The sequence below is a fragment of the Colius striatus genome, chromosome 13, assembly GCF_028858725.1.
Source record: "Colius striatus isolate bColStr4 chromosome 13, bColStr4.1.hap1, whole genome shotgun sequence".
Lineage (NCBI taxonomy): Eukaryota > Metazoa > Chordata > Aves > Coliiformes > Coliidae > Colius > Colius striatus.
The window spans coordinates 2,632,238-2,648,856 of NC_084771.1; the positions used below are offsets into that span (position 1 = coordinate 2,632,238).

Here is a 16,619-nt window from a genome sequence, read left to right on the forward strand (position 1 = left end):
TGCAGGGGTAACCTCACCCCTGCTGGGACTGGGGCTGGGCTGCTGTGCCTGCTGTCCCTGGCATGTGCCCAGCAGCCCCCATGCCACCAGCAGCCCGTGCCAGCCATCCTACTGCTGCTGTGCAAAGCTGCACACACACAGCATGTCCTCCCTGCAAAGGCTGCCCCGGAGCCAGTTTGCCTCCTGCCTGCCCATCCCTTGGGGCTTGCTGATGTGATTTTCCTCCCCAAACAGCCCCTGCAAGGACTCCCAGGCTCAGGACCCTCTGCAGCTGTGTTGGGGTGCTCAGCCTCCATCGTGGCCTCATGGGCTCAGGCTGTGTTGCCTCCTGGGTGCTGGTGCACAGAACATCCTGGGTGGTGGTGCCAGGGCTCTCCCTACTGCCTGGGGACCTCAGCATGTCATACACACCTGGGGGCAGTGAATGCCCCTGTGCACACCCCAGTGCCCCTGATGCCTGCAGCCATAGTAGTGAGCAGGGCTGGGCAGGATCCTTGCCCACCATTTGCCCCCTACCCCTGCTGGCACCCTCACAGTGGTGGCATTTGGCAGCCCCCCAGCACAGGGCTCAGGGAGCAACACTGCAGGGTAGTGACCCCACTCCCCTGGACAGTGCTTCCCCTGCCTGGGCTTCTGAGTGCCATGGGCAGGGAGGGCATGTGCCACAGCAAGATCAGAGGCACCCTCCGCACTATGGTCCTGCCAGGGTGTGAGTGCAGCCCCTGCCACAGCCAGCCCTGCCAGAGGGTGAGTGCAGCCCCTGCCACAGCCAGTGCTGCCAAGGGGTGAGTGCAGCCCCTGCCACAGCCAGTGCTGCCAGGGAGTGAGTGCAGCCCCTGCCACAGCCAGCCCTGCCAGGGTGTGAGTGCAGCCCCTGCCACAGCCAGCCCTGCCAGGGGGTGAGTGCAGCCCCAGCCACAGCCAGCCCTGCCAGGGTGTGAGTGCAGCCCCTGCCACAGCCAGCCCTGCCAGGGTGTGAGTGCAGCCCCAGCCACAGCCAGTGCTGCCAGGGTGTGAGTGCAGCCCCTGCCACAGCCAGCCCTGCCAGGGGGGTGAGTGCAGCCCCTGCCACAGCCAGTGCTGCCAAGGGGTGAGTGCAGCCCCTGCCACAGCCAGTGCTGCCAGGGGGTGAGTGCAGCCCCTGCCACAGCCATCCCTGCCAGGGGGGTGAGTGCAGCCCCAGCCGCAGCCAGTGCTGCCAGGCTGTGAGTGCAGCCCCTGCCACAGCCAGCCCTGCCAGGGAGCTGCCAAGGGGTGAGTGCAGCCCCTGCCACAGCCAGCCCTCCCAGGGAGCTGCCAAGGGGTGAGTGCAGCCCCTGCCACAGCCAGCCCTCCCAGGGAGCTGCCAAGGGGTGAGTGCAGCCCCTGCCACAGCCAGCCCTGCCAAGGAGCTGCCAGGGCCCCTGGGAGCAGAGAAAAGCTCAGCCACAGCCTGAGTAGAAACACAGGTTTATTGTGACACGGGTTTGCAGCCAGCGCCCCCATACCCCTGCAGCAGCTCCAGACCCACACAGGCACCTTCACCCTGCTCTGACGCCTCTGTGCCCATTGGGCTGGTCCCTGGGGGCACAAGCTCTCCCCTACCCCCCACCTCCCCGAGTCCAGGCAGGCTGCAGGCCAGGGTCCCGCTGTGCCAGGCTGCCCACAGGCGGGTAAGCACAGGGACAGAGCTGGGTTTGGGGATCGTCAGAGATGTGAGCGGCTCACTGGGATCTCTGAGCAGTCCCAAAGCTCCGGGGATCCCCCGGGGAGAGCGGGGTCAAACCCCCCAGGCACGTGGGTGAGCAGCCCGAGCACGGGAGGTGCTGCCCGGTGCTCCGCTCCTCCCGTGCCCCCTCGGGAACCGGGAGAGCTGCCAGCCCCGGTTCCCAGCTGCAGCTGCTACACGTAGCCCGTCAGGTTGTAGGAGTTGAGCTCACTCTTGGTCTTCTGCGTGTGGCTGACGGAGGCGCGGGGGCTCTTGGCCGCCAGCAGGCGGGATCGGGAGGTACCCGTGTAGCTGGCTGTTGGGTCCCGGGCAGGGCAGGAGCTGCAGAGGATGAAGCCGCCGACGAGGGAGAGGAGGGAGGAGACGATGCCCAAGTAAAGAGCCTCCCCGAGCTCGAACTTCATGCCGTCGGGGATGACGGGGTTGTGGAAATCCCGCAGCACCACGTGGATGTTCCACACCAGAGGGACGAAGCAGAGCAGCCCCCCGAGGACAAAGACCACGCCGCCCGCCACAGCCACCCGGTCCTTGCCCGGCGAGCCCTGGCCGAACACCGTGCACCTCATGCCCACCACGGTGAGGAGACAGGCGAGGGACGAGACGGCGCAGGAGCTCACCATCAGCGCTTGTGCCGCCTGGATGTCGGCGGGCAGGTTGAGCAGGGAGCTGTAGATGTCACACTGGGTGATGCCCGTGCTGTACGTGGCACACTCCATCCACAGCCCCTTGGTGAAGCTCACCGCCGTCACGATGCTGGCTCCCACGTAGGCGCTGCTCTTCCAGCTGGGCAGCAGCGTGGCCGTCAGCGTGCCAACGTAGCCCAGGAAGGCCACGGCGTAGCCCAGCAGCTGCAGCCCCATGGAGACCATGGCGGGGGCTGGCTGAGCCCTCCCCGAGGCTCGGCGGCTTCTGGCCCGGCTCGTCCGGCGCTCAGCGTCCCATGGCCGTGCCCGCAGCTCCGCCCCGCCGCCGCTTCTGTGTGCGGGCACGGGCCCGTGCGTGGGAGCCGGGGGGAGGAGAGGTTACCTGCGAGAGCGGAGAGCGATCCCTTCCCGATTAACGATTGACCCGAGCCCGCGGGGGAGCGCCAGGCGCCCTTTCACCTCCGCTATCGCCCCGGGCAGGCGTCAGAGGCAGAGCGGCGCGGCCCGGGAACGGCGCCAAAGCCGGCCCTCGGAGGCAGCGCTGGCGGGGCAAGGCACCCGCTGCCTTCCCGGGGAGCACCCCTGCCATGTCCCCAGCCGAGGAGGCCAAAAAGCTCCGGCTGGTCCTTGGCAGCCGCAGGAGGCAGTTTGGGGTGGCGGCCCTGAGGCTGCCCTGGATGAGGATGGGGACTGTGCCTCGTCCCCACGTGCACGGGGCTCACCCAAAGGCGTCTGCGGCCACCACCCTGGCTCCGGAGGGACAACGGGATGTGCCCACCCCAGGCTGAGCCGTGGCTGTTGGCTCTGTGCTGCTGGGGACGAGGATGCAGAGGGACACGGTGCCTGTGCATCCCCAGGTCACAGAACTGGACATGAAGGACATGATGCTGGATCCCCAGGTCACAGAACTGGACATGAAGGACATGATGCTGGATCCCCAGGTCACAGAACTGGTGGGGAGGGACATGGTGCTGCATCCCCAGGTCACAGAACTGGTGGGGAGGGACACAGTGCTGCATCCCCAGGTCACAGAACTGGTGGGGAGGGGCATGATTCTGCATCCCCAGGTCACAGAACTGGTGGGGAGGGGCATGGTGCTGCATCCCCAGGTCACAGAACTGGTGGGGAAGGACATGGTGCTGCATCCCCAGGTCACAGAACTGGTGGGGAAGGACATGATGCTGCATCCCCAGGTCACAGAACTGTTCGGGAAGGACATGATGCTGCATCCTCAAGTCACAGAACTGGTCATGAAGGACATGGTGCTGCATCCCCAGGTCACAGAACTGGTGGGGAGGGACATGATGCTGCATCCCCAGGTCACAGAACTGGTGGGGAGGGACATGGTGCTGCATCCCCAGGTCACAGAACTGGTGGGGAGGGACATGATGCTGCATCCCCAGGTCACAGAACTGGTGGGGAAGGACATGGTGCTGCATCCCCAGGTCACAGAACTGGTGGGGAGGGACATGATGCTGCATCCCCAGGTCACAGAACTGGTGGGGAGGGACACGGTGCCTGTGCATCCCCAGGTCACAGAACTGGTGGGGAGGGACATGATGCTGCATCCCCAGGTCACAGAACTGATGGGGAAGGACATGGTGCTGCATCCCCAGGTCACAGAACTGGTGGGGAAGGACATGGTGCTGCATCCCCAGGTCACAGAACTGGTGGGGAGGGACATGGTGCTGCATCCCCAGGTCACAGAACTGGTGGGGAGGGACATGATGCTGCATCCCCAGGTCACAGAACTGATGGGGAAGGACATGGTGCTGCATCCCCAGGTCACAGAACTGGTGGGGAAGGACATGGTGCTGCATCCCCAGGTCACAGAACTGGTGGGGAAGGACATGGTGCTGCATCCCCACCACAGAACTGGTGGGGAAGGACATGGTGCTGCATCCCCAGGTCACAGAACTGGTGGGGAAGGACATGGTGCTGCATCCCCACCACAGAACTGGTGGGGAAGGACATGGTGCTGCATCCCCAGGTCACAGAACTGGTGGGGAAGGACATGGTGCTGCATCCCCAGGTCACAGAACTGGTGGGGAAGGACATGATGCTGCATCCCCAAGTCACAGAACTGGTGGGGAAGGACACAGTGCTGCATCCCCAGGTCACAGAACTGGTGGGGAGGGACATGATGCTGCATCCCCAGGTGACAGAACTGGTGGGGAGGGACACAGTGCTGCATCCCCAGGTCACAGAACTGGTCATGAAGGACATGATGCTGCATCCCCAAGTCACAGAACTGGTGGGGAAGGACATGGTGCTGCATCCCCAGGTCACAGAACTGGTGGGGAAGGACATGGTGCTGCATCCCCAGGTCACAGAACTGCCCCAGCCCACAGCAGCAGCACCTCTGGATGCTGTGTGAGCATGGTGGATGCCCCAGCCCGTGGGGGCTGGGCTGAGCACACCGGGCTGCAGCTCCCACTTGCTGCTGCTAGCAGGGGGGTTCTGCTGGTGTCATCTCCCTCTGCAGCCCTGGCAATGGGTGAGGGAGGTTGGCAGAGGTGCTGGAGCGGGCTGGTTTGTTTTCCTTCTGTTTCCAAATTCCTCCTCCCGCGGTGGATTGCGAAAGCAGCCTGAACCAGCCCTGAACCCACCTGGCACCGTGGCCCGGAGCGCTGCCACCACCCCAGCCCGAGCTCACACCTCACATGCAACCCTCTGTCTCCTTTCCCATGCACTAAATACACCTCCTGCTCCATCTCAGGGGATGCTGCTGCAAAAGAAACCCCTTGGGGTGCTCAGGGAGGCTGCAGAAAGGCCCAGGAGATGCGGGCCAGAGCACTGTGGTACTTACAGAGGTGGCTGGAGATGCGGTGCAGGACCCAGGGCGGCTGCAGCCGGGGCTGGAGGTGGCTGGTCAGGGCAGGGTGAGCGGCCAGAGCCCCAGCACAGAGGATCAGGGGGCTGCAAATTGTTTAGCCACGGCTTTGCAAAATCCACCTCCAAATCTCAGCCTGGCTCAGAAGCTTATTGCAGGGCAGAATTCAACCCTTTCGGTGTCGGGAAGGACCGAAGAGCTGGGCTGCCTCGTTTTGCTTGCTGCCTGTGAATGATCAGGTTGGGATTGCCTGTGTGGCTCAGGGCCATGGCCTGCTGTCACCTTGCTGCCTGGCCTTGGTGGCTGGTGGGTGACTGTGTGCCGGGGCCGCAGGGGCAGGGAAACACCAGCAAACACCAGCAGGTTGGACTCCCTGTGCCCACAGGCTGAGCTCAGGCTGCTGGTTTGCTCCTGCTGGCCCTTGTTTGTCCTCTGCAGGGTTTGTTGTTATAAGACTCCTGGCCCAAATGAGGAGCAAATGGAGAGAGCAGTGAGAGCTGTGCCGGGCCCGTGCCCCCTCCCGCTCGCCGGCTGCTGCAGATGGAGAGGCACAGGGAGGGCCCCTGGTGACAAATTGTGCTCAGAGCTGAGCAGGATCCGGCTGGCATTTGGACAAGGGTGTTTTGATGCTGATAGCAGAGCTACAGCAGGGACCATTTGCTATTTTCTTTCCTTGTCCCAGACTGAAACCTTCCGAGGAGCAGGAGGTGCCCTGTGGCACCTCAGCCTGGGCACGTGGTGGGGCTGGGGGGAACCAGGGCAGGCACCCTTCTATCCAGAAGGTTTTCTATACCTGTGGTCCCCATCTCAAAAAGCCAGAGGAGGGAGCTGGACAGGGGCAAGTGCCTGCTCTTCCTGTTGCCCCAGGAACAGGCTCTGGCAGCTCCCCAGGGCCATCTGAGCAGGGCCCGTGGCTGCCCGAGCAGTCCCAATGCCCTGCCTGCGCCCGGGGCTCACCCCTGCTGTCCATCTTCTCTCCCTCTCCTCTCCTGAGCATCCCACCCACCTGTCAGCAGGTTGCTCTGTGCTTGCCAGCCCTGCACACCGGTGCCCACCACGCTGCCCTCACCGTGCCCGTCACACGCTGCCCGTGCTGTCTCCATCCCCAGCCCACCACGCTGTGCCCAGGCCGTGCCCCTCAGGCTGCCCCACCACTCCCCATCCCTTCCCCCCCCCCCCTCCCCTATGCAAATGGCCACAAAGAGCATTTAATCATCCTCCTTAATTGTCTCTGCCCTCCCCTGTTCCCCCCTGGGGATTTTCTCACAAATGGTGTCCAACTTTTCCCTTCTGTGTTTTGCTTTTCCACCAGAGAGCGAAGCCCCTCCAGCCCCCAGCCTCCCCCCAGCCTCTGTTTACACAACTGGGACAGATTTCACACCCCAGCAACTGCTGCCCCTGCAACCCCATCCCTCCCTTGCCCCTGCCCCGAAGAATTTGTGAGTCACTGGCTGGGGCAGGGCTATAAAGGTGTCGTGGTCAGAAGCCTGCAGGGTCAGAGGGGACACGGCTGCCTGCCACCATGGAAGCTGCTGCCTGTTGCCTGTCTCCCCATGGGCTCTGGAGGCCTGTGACCAGTGCTTGCCCACCAGCCCCAGGGCTGCAGCAAGGGGGAAGGTATGTGGGTGCTGTGCAGCCTGAGGAGCATGTGGGAGCTGGGATGGGGAAGGCTCTGGCTCAGCTCTGGTGAAGGGGGTGTGGAAGAGAGGATGCAGAGCCCATGGTGGGGAAGAGAGAGTGCAGGCTGGGGAGCAATGCTGGGGGGGCTGGGGGGCTGAAGCAGGGCTGAAGCTGTGAAGCTGAGGTGGTAGGAGTGGACACTCACCTGCCTGACACACGAGCCACACACCCAGGCAGGGGCTGAGCTGGGTGGGTGACACTGTGGGGCTGGGAGTGTGTGGCTGCAGTGACACTGTGGGGCTGAGGTGACACTGTGGGGCTGGGGCTGTGTGGGGCTGGGGCTGTATGGCTGCAGTGACACTGTGGGGTTGAGGCTGTGTGGGGCTGAGGTGACACTGTGGGGCTGAGGTGACACTGTGGGACTGGGGCTGTGTGGGGCTGTGACACTGTGGGGCTGGGGCTGTGTGGCTGCGGTGGTGAGGAGCCAGGGGAGGCAGAGGGGGCCGGGGCAGGGGCCATGGTGCTGAACCGCTCTCCACACGCAGGTCGCCGCCTCTCTGGAGACCGTGGCTGCCCCGAGCCGAGGAGGGAGCCGGGCACACGGACACGGTGAGTCGCCCCTTCCCCGCTGCATCCCCCCATTTCCCACTGCCAGGGCTGGAGGCACAGGGCTGGCACAAAGCCGTCCCCTCGCCCCACACTCCTTCATACCCCCAGGGCGCTGTTCCCCAGCCGTGCTGTGCCCATCTCCCCGTGCCCATCACCCCTCTGCCCAGCAGCCACGGACCCTCGCGGCGGCAGGGCAGGCAGCCCCAGCAGCCGTGGGCAGCATAGCCTGGGCAGCACAGCCATGGACAGCACAGGCAGGGGCAGCACAGCCTGCTCCCAGCCCGGCGGGCATTCCTCAGGGGGTTAGCGGGATGCCTGGCACAAGCACTGGGCTGGTGAGGGGGGATTACACTGGCACAAAGCCTGTCGGGAGGAGGGGGATGTAAGCTCCCTTTGCCGGGATGTAAGAACCTAAACCCAGAAGAGGGGGCTGATGTGGCTTTAGAGTCTGCTCATGCTGCCAGCCAGGTCCGCGTGTGCCCTGCCGGGCCGGGAGGAGGGGGCAGCAGCAGCCCCCGGGCACATCCCACCCTGATTGTGTCTCCTCAGGCTCGGACTCGGGGAGCTGAGGTGGATGGCGGCACTGACAAAGCGCTGGCGCTTTTCCACCACCCGGTCAGGTACGTCTGTCCCGTCCCGTCCCTCCTGCTCGTGCCATGTCCATCCCGTCCGATCCGTGCCATGTCCGTCCCGTCCCACCCGTGCCATGTCCGTCCCTTCCCACCCGTGCCATGTCCGTCCCTCCCGCCAGTGCCACGTCTGTCCCTCCAGCCCGTTCCATGTCTGTCCCCCCCGCTCGTGCCATGTCCGTCCCTCCCGCTCGTGCCATGTCTGTCCCTCCCGCCCGTGCCATGTCTCTCCCGTCCCGTCCCACCCGTTCCATGTCTGTCCCTCCAGCCCGTTCCATGTCCGTCCCTCCCGCCCGTGCCATGTCTGTCCCTCCCGCCCGTGCCATGTCTCTCCCGTCCCGTCCCACCCGTGCCATGTCTGTCCCTCTCGCCCGTGCCATGTCTGTCCCGTCCGACCCGTGCCATGTCCGTCCCTCCCACCCGTGCCATGTCTGTCCCTCCCGCCCGTGCCATGTCCGTCCCGTCCGATCCGTGCCATGTCCGTCCCGTCCCACCCGTGCCATGTCTGTCCCTCCCGCCCGTGCCATGTCCGTCCCGTCCCGTCCCACCCGTGCCATGTCTGTCCCTCCAGCCCGTTCCATGTCTGTCCCGTCCCTCCCGCCCGTGCCATGTCCGTCCCGCCCCGTCCCGCGGGCGGGCACCGAGGGCAGCGGGCGGGCAGCGGCCTCACCCCGCGCCGCCCCGCGCAGGATCCTCTGGCCCAAGGCCAAGGCTTTCGACTATCTGTACGCCGTGGGGGAGAAGCTGCTGGAGAACTTCCCGGTGCAGGCCACGCTCTGCCTGTACGAGGACTCGGACAGCGAGGAGGAGGAGGAGGAGGAGGAGGAGGAGGAGGAGGAGGAAGAGGAGGAGGAGGAAGAAGAGGAGGAGGAAGAAGAGGAGGAGGCGGCGGGGGTCACGGCGGCCGGTGCCCCGCCGCAGGCAGGCGGCCGGGACGGAGCGGAGTGAGAGCGCGGGGGCACGGCGGAGGGGCGAGCGGCCGCGGGCACGGAGCGGCGGCGGGTGCCACGGAGCGGCCGCGGGCACGGGGCGGGTGTCACGGAGCGGCGGCGGGCACGGGTGGGGTGCCACGGAGCGGCCGCGGGCACGGGGCGGGTGTCACGGAGCGGCGGCGGGCACGGGTGGGGTGCCACGGAGCGGCCGCGGGCACGGGGCGGGTGTCACGGAGCGGCGGCGGGCACGGGGGGGGTGCCACGGAGCGGCCGCGGGCACGGGGCGGGTGTCACGGAGCGGCGGCGGGCACGGGGCGGGTGTCACGGAGCGGCGGCGGGCACGGGGCGGGTGCCACGGAGCGTCCGCGGGCACTGACGGCTCCGTCCGCGTCACGGCCCGGCCCAGGCTCTGCCCGCGGGCAGCGGCGCAACCCCGCCCCGCCGCGGCCGCCTGCCATTGGCTGCCTTGATGCCCCGCCGCGGCCCAGGCTGCCGCCATGCCCCGCCGCAGTCGCAACCGCCTGCCATTGGCTGCCGCCATGCCCCGCCGCAGTCGCAGCCGCCTGCCATTGGCTGCCGTGACGCCCCTCCGCGGCCGCAACCGCCTGCCATTGGCTGCCGCGGGAGGGGGACGGCGGCGTGCGCGGGCCGTTCGATTGGTCGGGGGGCGGGCGGGGGGCGGGGCCTGGCGGGCAGGGGGCGGGGCCTCGGCGGCGGCGGCGGGAGGGAGCGGCTGCGGCGCGGCGCGAGGCCGCCATGAGGTACGGGCGGCGCGGGACGGGACGGCGGCCGGGGCTGTGGCCCAGGAGGGGCTGGAGGAGCTGACAGGGCTGTCCTGGGCGTGTGCGGACGAGCTGCGGAGACGGGGCGGGGGAGCAGGGGATGGCAGGGGGCAGGGGGTGACAGTGAAACAGGAGTGGGCAGGGATTGGCAGTTGGACAGGGGATGCAGGAGGTGGCAGTTGGGCAGAGGGTGACAGTGGGGAAGGGGTGGCAGTGGGTGGGGCATGGCAGTGGGTAGGGGGTGACAGTGGGCAGGGGGTGACAGTGGGAAAGGGGTGGCAGTGGGTAGGGCATGGCAGTGGGTAGGGGGTGACAGTGGGCAGGGGGTGACAGTGGGCAGGGGGTGACAGTGGGGCAGGCAGTGGGACAGGGGATGCAGGAGGTGGCAGTTGGGCAGAGGGTGACAGTGGGGAAGGGGTGGCAGTGGGCAGGGGTCGCAGTTGGACAGGAGGTGGCAGTTGGGCAGAGGGTGACTGGGGAAGGGATGGCAGTGGGTAGGGGGGTGACAGTGGGTAGGGGATGGCAGTGGGTAGGGGTCGCAGTTGGACAGGAGGTGGCAATGGGGCAGAGGGTGACAGTGGGGAAGGGGTGGCAGTGGACAGGGGTCACAGTTGGACAGGAGATGGCGATGGGGCACGGGGTGACAGTGGGAAGGGGTGACAATGGGGAAGGGGTGGCAGTGGGTAGGGGATGGCAGTGGGTAGGGGGTGGCAGTGGACAGGGGTCGCAGTTGGACAGGAGATGGCAGTGGGGCAGAGGGTGACAGTGGGCAGGGGTCGCAGTTGGATAGGAGGTGTCAGTGGGGCAGAGGGTGACAGTGGGGAAGGAGTGGCAGTGGACAGAGGTCGCAGTTGGAACAGGAGGTGTCAGTGGGGCAGAGGGTGGGGTGGTGCTGGAGTTTGTCTGGGCTCTGAAGGCTCTGCTGGGTTGGGCAAGTCCACCCTTGGAGCTATGGGGCAGGTGAGCTGGGGGTCACACCGAGCCGTGGGGTCACACCGAGCCGTGGGGACACACCGAGCCGTGGGGTCACACCATGCCGTGGGGACACACCGAGCCGTGGGGTCACACCGAGCCGTGGGGTCACACCGAGCCGTGGGGACACACCGAGCCGTGGGGTCACACCGAGCCGTGGGGACACACCGAGCCGTGGGGTCACACCGAGCCGTGGGGTCACACCATGCCGTGGGGTCACACCGAGCCGTGGACACACACCGAGCCGGAGGCGATGGACGTGATTCGGGGCTGGGTTTGGGCAAGGCAGGGCCAGCGCTGGCTCGGAGGAGCCGGGGCAGGGGCTGTGCGGACGGCGGGGGCTCCGCAGGCTGTTTGTGGAGGGCGCGGCAGCCCGTGCGGACCCCACGGCGGAGCCGGCGCCGCGTCCCCTCCCGGCTGTGCCGCTGGTGCCCGGCGTGGCTCGGGTCCTCCGCGACCCCCCGGCGCGGCCCCCGCTCGGGCTGTGCGGGGTGAGGGCCGGGCGCCAGCTCTCCCCGGCTGCTTCCCGCAGCTTTCCCCGCCACGATTCCCTCCAGGGCGGCGGTGACGGGAGCGGGGGCGGAGACGGGGGGAGCCCGGGGGAGACACGAGCGTGCGGCTGCCCGCCTGCAGCATCCCGGCTCTGGCGGCCGCATCCCTCGCGCCTCCTCACGGTTGCCGTGGCAACCTCCTATCGATGGGGTATTTATAGAGGAGGCTGGAAGAGGGGGTGTCTGCTGGGTCAGGCTTCTGTGGGCTTGCGTGGAGGCAGGAGGGGGAGGGAGGCTGGAGCAGCCGGCCCCTGCTGCCCGTCGGAGCCGGGGGGGAGGGGGTCGGGAATTGGTGTCTGGGCTGTGTGCCCTTGCCACAGGCGTTGCTCCTGCTTGGAGCCTTGTGTAGACCTGGCTTCTTGTTGGGCTGGGATAAAGCATCTCTGAGCTCTGGTGCTGGGTGCTCTTGGCACGGGTGCTTTGGAAAAAGTTGCAGATAAAATCTTCCTGATGCACGAAATGTGTTGCCTGAGTGCTGATGGGAGTTGCTGGAGCTGGGGGGGTCCTGACAAAGCAGGTCTTGAAGAGCCTTCTTTCTGTGTCTCTCCTGCCCATCAAAGGGGGGAGGCTGTGTGGCACAAGCAGCGTTACAGGGCTCCTGTGTGGAAGCTGTGGCAGGCTCTCCATGCTGGGCTGTGGGCTCATGCTGTGGGTTTAGGTCTCTTGGGAACAAATGATGGCAACAAAGCAGGTCAAGTGGTCCCTGCTCAGAGCTCATGCAGCCTGTGGGGACTGCCTGGGTCCACAGGCCTCTGGGTGCTCTCACCTCCCCAGGATGGCTGAGAGGAGCAGGGCTGGGTGTGCAGGGTCACAGGCAAAGGCCTGCTGCTGTGGGCAGGGGGTGGCAGTCCCCTCCTGTGCCATCCTGGGCTCTGCTGCTTTCCCTCTCTCCTGCTTCCACTGCAAAGTGAGGTTTACAAACTGTGGTGGAAAGGCTGCTTTCTGCCTTGGGAAACAGCTCTGGGCTTGCTTGGCCTCTTTCCACTTTGGGTGCAGGAGCCTCAGAAAGCACAGGGAGCCTGATGTTGGCAGGGAGAGGGGCGAGATTTGCCGAGGGGGTGGCTGCTGGGGACGTGTGGCAGTACCTGCTGTGCTGTGCATCAGCCCTTCAGCCTTCCCCCAGCACGGAGAAACATGTTTCTAACCCCCTGAGCCCGCAGGCAGCTCTGCCCTGGCCCTCCCCTCACTCCAGCTGAGGATGTTCAGCTGCTTTTGGGGTGACTCTGACAGTGCTGGGCTCTGGATCAGCACGTGCTTTAGTTGCTGCTGTTGCTAACAGTGCTTGCTCTGCAGCACGTGGCTGCAGGAGCTGCTTAGTCCTGGCCCCTCTGTCCCCTGCCAGAGCTTTGCCATGGTGAGGTGTCCCCTGAGGTGAGAGAGGGGTGAGTTTGCCCAGGACCTTGGAGCACAGGGAGAAGACCTGTGAAAAACCAGTGAGTGAAACCCCTCCTGCAAGCAGAGAGGGGCACAGTCTGCTTCTGCAGGGCTGGATTTCACTCTTGTGGGGTTTAGTTCAGTTCAGTTGTGCCTTTGAAGCACAGGAGGGGCTTTTCCAGCTGGAGAGCTGTTGTCTTGGGTGTGCAGGGAGCTCTGTCTCTCTTGCTCCTGTCCTTACCTTGCCCAACAGCCTCTAGGAGACACATACCCCTTTCTTCTCTGCTGTGGGGTCAGCTTTACAGCAGCAGGGAGAACAATGTGGCTCTCTATTGCAGGCTGTGGGTAGGGGCTGCAGAGGTGGGGAGTGGCATGGCTGTGAGGCTGCTTCAGAACAGGATGATTGCTTTACCTGTACCCATCAATCTCTTGGGGAAACCAAGAGCACCAGGCTGGCCCTGGCAGCCCCAGGTGACCCCAGGTCAGCTTGTCTGCTGATCTCCCTCCTTGATCCAGTTCTTCTTCACCTGTAGAACCCCTCTGGGCTTCTTGGGCAGGGCTCTGGTGCAGCACCAGCATGGCAGAGACTTGCCCCAGGCTCCTGGATAGCTGAGAGTGCCCAGAGCCCCTCGAGTGCCTCCAGCTGAGTCCTTGGCTCTCTGAGCAGGGCTGGGAGCTGTGGTGGGCTCCCCACACACTCCCCTGCTTTCTGCATGAACCTGACCCTGGGTGATGGATGTCTTGGGCTTCAGGGGGGGCAATTTAAACTGTCAGTGACTGTCCTGTCTTCTTCCCTGCAGGTAGGCAGGAGTGTCCCTGCAGCCAAGTGAGGCAGCATGGCAGGTAAGTGTTCCCCAGGCCGGCTGGAGGCTGGGGGTGCTGGGGAAGGGGGATGCTTGGCAGCCACCCCACGAGGAAGGGAGGCCTGTGCTTTTGGAGGGGTGTTGTTTTCTCTGGGGGAGGGTGGATGCCATCAGCTCTTATCCCTGCAGGAGGTCTGAGGTCCAGCCTGACTTGTGCTTCTCTCTCTCCCGTGCAGTGGGGGAGTGGAGAGGAGCTGCTGAAGGGCTGAGCTCTCCACGACTCCCACATGTGCCCAGCTGACCTTCCCCTGGCTCTTGGCAATACCTGGCCCTTCTGCAGGGCTTGGGAGCCCACATCCACACCTCCCAGCAGCGTGCTCCTCATGGCTGGCACCCCACGAGCTGCCCAGCCCGGGGGCTACACTGGGGCTGCCGGGCACCGGGTCTCTGCCTTCATCTCTGTGTCTGCAGCAGCTCCTGGCACACGGGGCTGAGCCTGCCCCGGGAGGCAGGGTGGAGGATGCAGTGTGCACTGTAAGAGCTGGACTCAAGCCTCCCTGCCAGCTCCCGTGGGCAGCGCTGTGCAGGGGCAGCGTGCAGCGGGGCGCCGGCAGCTCAGAGGCGGCTCACGGCTCACGGGGAGGTGCAGAGACCCGGCTGGGCTCCGGGATTTGCTGGAAGCCGGCTGGGAAGGTGGAGGCTGGAGCCCAGCTGGGCAGGAGGAGGACCCCGGGCATGACAGGTATGCCTTCTCTCTTTGTGCTCTGCTCAGGGGGGGAGGGAGCAGAGATCTCGGGGCAGGGCTTTGAAAAGGCAGCTGTAATCTGTTAATGAGGAGGGCACCCAAGCTGGCTCCCTGCTTCCCTCCAGTGCTGCCTCTCCTCCTTCCCACAGCTCATGTGGTGCTGGGCTGGGGGAGGTGGCCCAGCAGCCCTTTGGGGTGACCCTGGCACGCAGGGAAGGGGATGTGGCAGTCAGTGTGTTCACCCTGCAGTGCCCTGGGGCCAGGCACTGCAGTCCCTGCAGGGGCAGCCCTGCCTGTGCCCACACACACCCCCACTGCCTGTGCCCCAGGGGCCAGCAGCCCCTCAGGAGAGCCCTCAGAGATGCAGCCACCCCAGCCCTGCTCCTGCTCCAACTGCCTACAGCTCTGATCTTTCCTGGACACCGGCTCTCCAGCTGGTGTGGGGAGACTCGGAGAGGCACAAGGGTGAGTGCTGAGGCTGAGGGGCCTGGGGAAGTGCCCTCTGCCCTGCACATTGGAGGCAGCAGCTGCTCAGCTGGCTGTCCTTGCTGGGGGCTGCACATGGGTTGGCAAGGCTCTTCTTTCCTGGTTCTGCTCTTGTCCCTAGGCACGTGGGAGTTCCTTGCACTCACCATGTAAAAGAAGGGAGGGAACAGTGACTTAGATCCTGCTCTTGTGCCATTTCTAGGCCCCTGAGGGAGATGGGCTGTGGGGAGAGGCACACACCTCCCTTGCAGTGTGCTTTTGCTTGGGACACTGCTTGTGATACCTGCCTGCCTCTGTGTCTGTGTTTATTTCCCACCAGAGTGGCCAGTTCAGCATGGCACAGCAGCGAAGGGGGGAAGTGCCTGAGAGGATGGAAAACCCTGCCAGTGAGATCTGTGGCCGAGCTTGTTGCTCCACAGTGTGCTGAGGAAGTTGGAAAGAGGCTCAGACTCAAGTGCTGAGGAGAGGGAGAGTTGATACTGCAGCCTGACCAAGGTGAGAGGCAGAGGAGGTGAGGCCAGACTTCTCCAGCAAAGGATGGCACATTTGCAACCTGGATGGTGTCTTTGTCAAAGTTCATCTCCTTCTGGAAAGGCTCAAGAGAAGGTTGGCCTGCCAAGCTGCTCCCTGACCAGCCCTCCCCAGCTGCAACAGCCAAGGCAAGAGGATCCCAGCCCTCCTCCTGCAAGATCCTTCCTGGGCCTCTTGAAAATGCTGCTTTGGTTGTCCTTGTAAAAGAGAAAGAAACAAGGTTTGCATAATAAAGTCTATTCTGAGGGAAGGTCTCTGACTCACATCATTCATGCTGCTCCTCATTCACACCTCAGTGCTTCAGCAAGCCACTGAGCCATTAATAAATCCTCCAAGCATGGGAGGGTGTAGCACAGTAGCAGTTGCCTACACCATCATCTTGTCCTTGCCTTGATCTTTGCACACACTCTCACTAACACTTTGCTGTGTTTTAGGGGCAGGATGCACAGAGGGTAAAGCTGAAGGCAGCCTGCAGGTCTCTGGTGAAAGGCTCCTCCCAAAAGAAGCTGGCAGCTTTTACTGTGGCCTTGCATCTGCACCAGGCTCCTTGTTGAAGGAGTGAACACTCCTTTTGTAACTTGTGGTACAGCCCAGCTGCTCTCACAAGGGGCTCCATCCTTCTGCATCTGTTGGTGCTGCTGCAGTGGGAGCTGGTTCATCTGGTTGATCCAATGGAGGGCTGAGCTTGAGGGGGAAGGAGGTAAACAGGCTTGTGTGGATCAGCCAGCTGCACTGATTCATCTTCCCCAAGGGAAGCAGCACGATAGTGGGGCTTGGTGGGGAGAGAAGGTGGCAGCCCACAGCTGAGAGTGCTGAGCTGGGTGATGGAAATGCTGGGTAATGGAAATGCTTGCAGGGGATGTTTGTGTCCTGCAAGGACTGTGGCTTGTGTGGAGTTTCTGCTTTGAGGGCAGCACCTTGTTTGCCTCTCCTGTGCTGCTGCAGGCCCTGGGAAGGACCAGCTGCCTGCACCCTGTGGTCTCCCTTCTGCACAGCATGGGGGGAGAGGCTTTCAAAGGGCTGTCTCTTGCAGGCAGGAAGGGGCTGTTCCTGCTCTGGCTGACACAAGTCTCCCCAGGCTTTGGGAGCAGAGGCAGGGTGCTGAGGCCTCTGCAGCAGCATGCAGCAGGGATGAGGCTGGGATGCTGTGCAAGGAGAGCTTGCTCTGCCCACTTCTGGTATTTGGCTTGTGACCCCCTGTGCTGTACCTGTGTGTTGGGGATGTTTGCCCTTGTTGGGCCTGGGAGAAGACACAGTGGTTTCTCTGGGACCTGAACAGAGTCCCTGCAGCCACCTGGGCTTGCATGACCCCCTGGCAGCATGGACAGCAGCTTCCAGCAGAGCAGCTGCCCTCCTCAGAGGGGTCTGGAGGGTGAAGTGGGAAAGGAGGCTCAGGGGCC

The 16,619-nt window shown here is 64.6% G+C and overlaps 2 protein-coding genes and 1 long non-coding RNA gene across 6 annotated transcripts; 2 read left to right on the top strand and 1 right to left on the bottom strand.

The window, feature by feature from the left end:
• Positions 1–1,492: 1,492 nt before the first annotated feature.
• Positions 1,493–2,841, bottom strand: CLDN2 (claudin 2). Its single transcript, XM_062006787.1, has one exon. It carries the CDS (start codon positions 2,575–2,577, stop codon positions 1,882–1,884), a length of 696 nt encoding a protein of 231 aa, XP_061862771.1. The 5' UTR covers positions 2,578–2,841; the 3' UTR covers positions 1,493–1,881.
• Positions 2,842–6,675: 3,834 nt separating this feature from the next.
• On the top strand, positions 6,676–8,883 carry RIPPLY1 (ripply transcriptional repressor 1; the record flags this gene model as incomplete). The annotated part of the gene is made up of 4 exons (XM_062006663.1): positions 6,676–6,802; positions 7,351–7,414; positions 7,964–8,034; positions 8,733–8,883. Coding segments are annotated over exons 1-4 (381 nt in total), but the record flags the coding sequence as incomplete, so codon positions are not given.
• Positions 8,884–8,901: 18 nt separating this feature from the next.
• Positions 8,902–15,459, top strand: LOC133626590 (uncharacterized). 4 transcript variants are annotated; one of them, XR_009819650.1, is made up of 4 exons: positions 8,902–8,987; positions 13,455–13,497; positions 13,694–14,199; positions 15,008–15,459. It is a non-coding gene; the product is annotated as an uncharacterized LOC133626590 (long non-coding RNA). The 4 variants fall into 4 exon arrangements; XR_009819649.1 differs by lacking the exon at positions 8,902–8,987 and adding an exon at positions 9,672–9,736; XR_009819648.1 differs by lacking the exon at positions 8,902–8,987 and having other exon boundaries at positions 12,560–13,497.
• The last annotated feature ends 1,160 nt before the right edge of the window (positions 15,460–16,619 follow it).

Excerpts from the sequence above, each read along its gene's own strand:
- CLDN2 (XM_062006787.1), bottom strand. The coding sequence starts at position 2,577 with ATGGTCTCCATGGGGCTGCAGCTGCTGGGCTACGCCGTGGCCTTCCTG.